At 26.2% G+C, this 6766-nt stretch overlaps 1 protein-coding gene across 1 annotated transcript; it reads left to right on the top strand.

Annotated features, from left to right (window-relative positions):
- Window positions 1-247: 247 nt before the first annotated feature.
- On the top strand, window positions 248-1426 carry LOC127116404 (uncharacterized). Its single transcript, XM_051047377.1, has one exon. The coding sequence runs from the start codon at window positions 468-470 to the stop codon at window positions 1302-1304; it is 837 nt and encodes a 278-aa protein (XP_050903334.1). The 5' UTR covers window positions 248-467; the 3' UTR covers window positions 1305-1426.
- The last annotated feature ends 5340 nt before the right edge of the window (window positions 1427-6766 follow it).

Raw genomic sequence — 6766 nt, 5'->3', positions numbered from 1 at the left:
CTTTATTACTAATTAGATTCACTAATTCAACGACCACATAAATAATCAAAGATGGTTATTTCGATAATTAATTTAAAAAATAGATTATTTTAATATTTAAATTAAAAATAATAATTAATTTTAAAAAAAAATCACGATAAAAACAAGACCGAGAGTGAGAAAAAAAAGCATAAAATATAAAGTAAGTAACAATGGGGTAAAACTAGCAAACTGACCAACGACAAGACTGACTAAGATGAGAACTTCCAAGCCCTTACAAGTTCTGAAACAGTAGCCTTTACCCTTCCCTAGGACCCTCTACCCTTTTCAAGATTCCCTCTTCCTTTCACAATCACCACAATTTACTACTCCATTTTCCCGCCAAAGAAAAAAACCTCTCTTTTCTCACCTTCCCCTATATTACAATTTACTACATTGTGAATGTTAAGAAACACCAAGTAAAAAAAGAAAGATTTAGTTCCAAAACTATGAAGGACACATCCAAAGTTATCATTGGAGCAACCTTAGTAATGGTCGTTACCCTTGCTTTTGTCATAGCACTCATTCTTGTTCTTCTAGCTGAACTCTATTGTTCTCTTTTACTTCATCGCCACAAACTCAAAAACAAAAACACTCAAACCTTAACCAACACAAAAACTACCTTAACTAATGTTTCTTCTCCTTCACAATCACATTCACCTCAAAACTCTCCTCCACCACCAGAAAACTTTACCAACATTTACTCACAAGGTGTTCTCCAACCTCCAAGAAACTTTCTTTTTCCTTGCATGGAAAATATTTCCAAAGAACAACAAAACAAGCTTCACCAAGTTATCAACATTCAAACACATGAATCATTAATTTCATCGACAACACTATCAATGTCACCTTTTCTATCTAGACTCCCACCGCAACCAAAAAACACAACCCATCAAAGTAATGTTGGTGAAGTTTCATCATGTCTTGAAGAAAAAAAGGAGCTTGTTTACATTTCCAATCCCATTTATGAAAACGAAGAAGAAAAAGAAAGTGGTGTAAAAGTAGATACACCATTTGAGACACCTAATACTTCACCTTCACATTTAGAAAAAAGCGATTCTTCTTGTGATGATGACGATGGTGGTGGCGATGTTGTTGTTGCATCTGAAGTTGAAGTCTATACACCACCTTTGACTCCAATGAAGAAGCTAGATGCTGAGGCTTGTTCCGTTTCTCTTAGAGATGTTAGGTCGTTAGGTACTAATGGAAGTGATTCTTTAATTTCACGTAGTGTTAATGGTTTATCTTCTTCATCTTCTGATTCACCTTCTACTTCTTCGTGGTGAATTTTGTTTCATCCATGGCTTCGTTAGATTGATGTAGAAGCTTTTGTTCTTGTTTAGTTTTGTTTGTTATGTTTTATGTGGTAGTTAGTTTGTGAATAATATTATTTGTTGTGGTTAGTGTATTCACATTTGTCTTTTTAATTTGTTTAAAAAATGACTATTGTAGGTAATAATGATATTAGTGTATTTACATTTGTTTGTTCTTTTTAATTTGTAATTTAAAAGTTTGATCGTAAGTGTAAGTTTGATTGTAAGTGTGGGTATTTTCATTGAATTTATATTCAGAATCTTGCATTTGTCTTTTGCATAGATTTTAGATTCTTTTTCTATAAATAAAAAAAGATTGAATTGAAATAATAGATGAGATTTTTTTGAGTCATGGTTCACTTGCATTAAAATGTTTGAAACATCCTTAGTGACAATCTTAAACGTCATATTTAGGTTGTGTGATTTAAAAAAAAATAGTTATGTTGATTATAAATTTAAATTTAAAAATATTTATTAAAATAATTTTATTACCTATATGTTGTTTATAATTTGTTATAGTCAATACTTTTTTTAATAAATAATTGTTAGATTATAGAAGATAAATTTGTGGATAATATCTTTAGAATATCAAGTATGAGTAGTGTTGTATAATTACAAAAATGGAGATTTAAATATTTATAATTGAAATAATTCACACATCTATCATTTTAAAATTTTGAGTTGTGTTAATCCCGGTTAACCCCTCGATTTGTAGCTCAACAGTGATATCAGAGTCTGGTTGGCTAGGTGAGGAATCGGATTCTAGGCTAATGATGTGGATGATTCACATGGGGAGATCGTTGGATTTCAAGTGTGAAAGTGCTAAAATCCCATATCAATTATGAATGAAGGAAATGTTGGGTTTATAAGAGAGTTCATCCCTCAATTTGTAGCCCTAATTTGTACTCCCAAAAGTGGTATCATAACCTGACTGACTGGTGGGGGAGCGGAAGTGAATCATAACGTGGATCAAGACTAGTAATGTGGGTGACTCACTTGTGGGGATTTTAAGTGTGAAAGGGTGACTCACTTGTAGGGATTTTAAGTGTGAAAATCCTAAAGTCCTACATCAACTAAGAATTGAGGAAATATTTAGTTTATAAGAGAGGTAACCCATATCAATCTGTCGAAAGGTTTTAGGTGAATATGTGATGTGTCTCTTACAAATGTGTGTTGCTCGTAAAAAAAAAAACTCAAATATAAATACTCCCTCATGTTGACCCCAATAGTTATTTCATGAGTCTTTTGTTCAAGTGAATGGACCGTCTCACTTATATCATATCAACAATTTTACAAGTGTAAAGAGGTTTTGAGAAAAACTATTATAAATAGACTCACATTTAAAGAAGAATATTAAAGGGAAATATATAGTGTGACTCTTACAAAAATATATTTTTTATAAAGAAAATATGTAAAATAAAAACATTCGCTAACATAATATACTAATTGCAAAGTTTTAAAATTAAACTATTTTGAAATTATTTTTTTTACTTATGTTTAGGTTTGGTTAGCCAGGATAATTTTTGAATTTATATTTTATATTTTATAAGATTTATAAAAAGTTTATATATGCAAAAAAATATGTTTGGTAACCATTATATTTTCAAAAATCTAAAATTTAATTTTAGTAATTAAACATTTTATTGTTATAAACTAATTAAAAAGAAAGCTGAGTAATTCAACTTATTTATAATAATTAAATTAAATGTGTATAGTTCAATTTTTAACGAAAAATTTATTTATATTTATGTACTAATATAAATGAGTTATTTATATTTATAAATTAATGATTTAAAAAATAATTAAAACAATTTATAGATTATATAATTTTATAATTTATCATTTTCTCTTTAGTTTAATCTTTTATATTTTAATTTAAAAACTAAAAGAATATGTTTATGTTTATTTTATATATATAGTCTAAATATTAATTAATTTGTATTTTATTCGCTATTAATTAATTCATAAACAATATAAACTAAAATTTAAAATAAAAATTTTAAAATATTATTATTTGAAGCGAAGTTTTTGAAATGTTAAAATTAAAATTTATCATATTTAAAAAACCAAAAATATATTTAGCTTCTAATAATTTATTATAAAAATATTTCTTTATATATTCACTATTTGTTTTACCAAAGATGCCATTTAGTAAAAGATAAGGTTACCCGTACCTGCTACTTTTCAGGCATGGCCATATCACTTTCTAGTTATGTCACACTCATGATGCCATCTCTACTTTTTATATATTATTTTTATTATTTAAATTATATTATTTTGTCAATGCATTTAATATTGTTATTTTATATTTGGGAAACACATGTGATATGCATCTATTTTTCTCCCTCTTGCTTGGTTTTTAAAAGCAGTTGTTCTGTTTTCTAGTTGCAGAGTCTTGCTCTTCTTTTTCGTTTCTTTTTTGTTTGCTTTTGGGATTGGAGTGTGTGCACACGTGAATTTTGAAGGATAAACCAGAAGGAAAAATAGTTTTTTTTTTTAATACTTGTTTTTATGATCAATTACTAAATGGAAATATTATAATTATATCTGAGTTTTTGAGGAGCATCGAATTATGATTCCAATGTGTCGTGCATGGAACTAGAAGTCTACTATAAAGAAACAAATATTGTCATAGTAACTGTAACCAATCCCTTTATTGGAAACTTGTAATCATCACAAGTCCACTTCAAACCAATGTGTAATGCATGTAACAAGTGAGCTCTTCATGCTTAAAGATTTTTTTTTAACAAATTTGATGGAATATATTGAACGTGCATTTTTTTCAGATCGTAATAAATATGAAATATTGAAATAAAGAATTTTTTTAACAATAGTAACAAATATAAAAAATAATAATATTCAATGTTTACTTGTGTTCAATAATAATATAAATATGAAAATAAAAAATTTCAATACTAAAATTTAGCATGTCATCAACTTTGAGGTTGCACTCTTTCTTATATCTGTATGATTTTATAAGCACATTTGAAAATAAATTCAACAAAAAAAATAAAATACAGAATATATTTAATTAATTTATAAGTTTGACATATTTTTTTATAATTGCAACATAAATACAATTTTTTATGTTTACAAATGTGACAATAATAAAAAAAAATTGTATATAAATATTATTTTTGTTTTAATATCGTTTATAAATATATTTGGATCAATAGTAAAATGTTTTCTGTTTATATAAAAAAATATTTTTTATAAAAATTTTTGAATCAACAATCCACTTTTTTATCTATATAAAAATTATTTTTTATTTTCGCATCATTTATAAAAGTATTCGGATCAATAATAATTTTTTTTCATTTATAAAAATAACATGTTTATAAAAATATTTAGATTAATAGTACGTTTTTTTACCTGTATACAATAGTGATTGTTATTATTTAATTAATGCAAATTAGAAAATTGAAATGCTATTTTTCCGCTATTTAGTAACAATGATTATCTTCCAATCCATTTTCTTACTCTATAATTAGTGTCATAAAAATTTCAATTTTCTTGTTTCCGCAATTGATTAAAACTGGTTATCTATTCATCTAAATGCTAACTTATATTAGTTTCATTCAAGGTACAACATTAGAATGAACATATTAATTGATACATGTATGTCCCAGTTCAGAGAATTGACCAATTTCTTAGCCAACAAGATTTTCAGTAAAAATAGACTAAATTAATGTTATAAATCTGGGACCAAACAGAAGACAAGAAAATTTGAAGAACATTTCCAAAATATGTCTTGCGTTGATTCATATAAAAGAGGAAGATATATCAGATCAAAACATGAAAACACATTGCAGTGATTTATGTAGCTGAAAAGAGTCCGACATATTAGATAAAACATCAAGACCCATCTTGGATTATTAGTTCAAAATGTTCTTGTTGACTTTTTCCAAAATTTGAAATCCCTTTTTCAGATCAACAATAAATAGTGGTGGTTTTGACATGTTGTGTTTCAAATGCATAAATAAACATTTGTATAATAAGTATAGATTTTATTGGCACATTTGGGACACCAACTTATTACCAAATATTATATCTACACAAACATAATCAAAAACATAATAAATTGAAAGAAATTAAATATCTTTTTCCCCTTAAACAAAATAGAAACAATCTTTTTGAAACATAATCTAAACAATGAAAGAAATTTTGTCTTTTTTTTTCTTTCTATTTCTCCTCTACTCTAAAGTATTTCAAAAAGGTGAAATATGATCCTAAAATAAATATTCTGAATTATATTATTTATAAAAAAGGAAAATATTTAGAAAAGATTAAAAATAACTAAAACCAAATTGACAGATGAAATCAAATAAACAGAGGGATTTACCAATTTACATGAATGTTCATTGGCCATAAATCATGAAGAAACAAATACTTCATGAAGCTTATATTGATAGTCCTCAAAGTTTTTCGAATTATTTGGATATGTGAAATAAAAAATAAAAAATGTAGAATGTAAATTATTCTCTAACTTCATAACATGTAATAAATATACAAATACTAAGACTAATTTTCTATGCACATGAAGAAAAAGTCTAAAAAAAAATTAAACTGAGATTATTCATCATCAACAACACCTAAATTGAGATTGAAGGAGTAGTTTGCTATTATTCTGTTCAATGAGCCTTTCTCTTCCGTTGTTCTTGTTGTAGCAACTATATTGTGGCTTAGTATCAATGATCAATCTGTAAATCTATCTGAAATAAATTAAAAAGCATAGTTTTAATTTTACTTATCAAAGTTTAGGACAGTGATTATTAAGAGAAGAAGAAAAAGATGAAAGAGTGGATTAAGGATGTTACCTAAAATAAGACAACCCTAGGATAAATAGTACAACAACAATGAAACTTACGATGCTTGCGGTTTTCAGAGAGGAGAGAGATTAGGTTTGAAGAATAACAACAATCCCTTTGAGAGATGAAAGAGACGAGGTTTGCAAAAAAAAATGCAATATGTTTAAGAAATGAAAGAGACGAGGTTTAATGTTCTTAGGGATGAGAGAGATGAGGCTTATATAGAACTTTCAATCAGTCAGGTAAGTTGGTTCATTTGAAACATTTGCAACAATAGTTGGAAAAAAAAAAAGGAGATTTGAACAAAGAATATCCAAAATTTAGCCACGACAGTTAATAAAGCAAAGGCATATATGACTTTTCCATAAAATCTAATTTTCTTATATTATAGATATAAATTAAAATGATTTAAAAATCAATGTTAACATTTGTTTATTTTTTTGTCATAGTAAATAAAATAATAATTAAAAAAATTAGTTTTATATAAATTTAAATGAATACGATGACATTGATGATTGATGAATTTAAAATAAAGTATTGATAATCGATAGATATAAATTATAGTATATTATTAAATTACAGAATAATCAAGTATAATAAAAACGACGTATTCACATTTCTACAAAT

This window comes from Lathyrus oleraceus, chromosome 1 (genome assembly GCF_024323335.1).
Source record: "Lathyrus oleraceus cultivar Zhongwan6 chromosome 1, CAAS_Psat_ZW6_1.0, whole genome shotgun sequence".
NCBI lineage: Eukaryota > Viridiplantae > Streptophyta > Magnoliopsida > Fabales > Fabaceae > Lathyrus > Lathyrus oleraceus.
The sequence above is the reverse complement of the archived record's forward strand: the minus strand, read 5'-3'. Positions and strand labels throughout refer to the sequence as shown.

Bases quoted from the DNA above. Each gene is read 5' to 3' on its own strand.
- LOC127116404 (XM_051047377.1), top strand. From the start codon at position 468: ATGAAGGACACATCCAAAGTTATCATTGGAGCAACCTTAGTAATGGTC.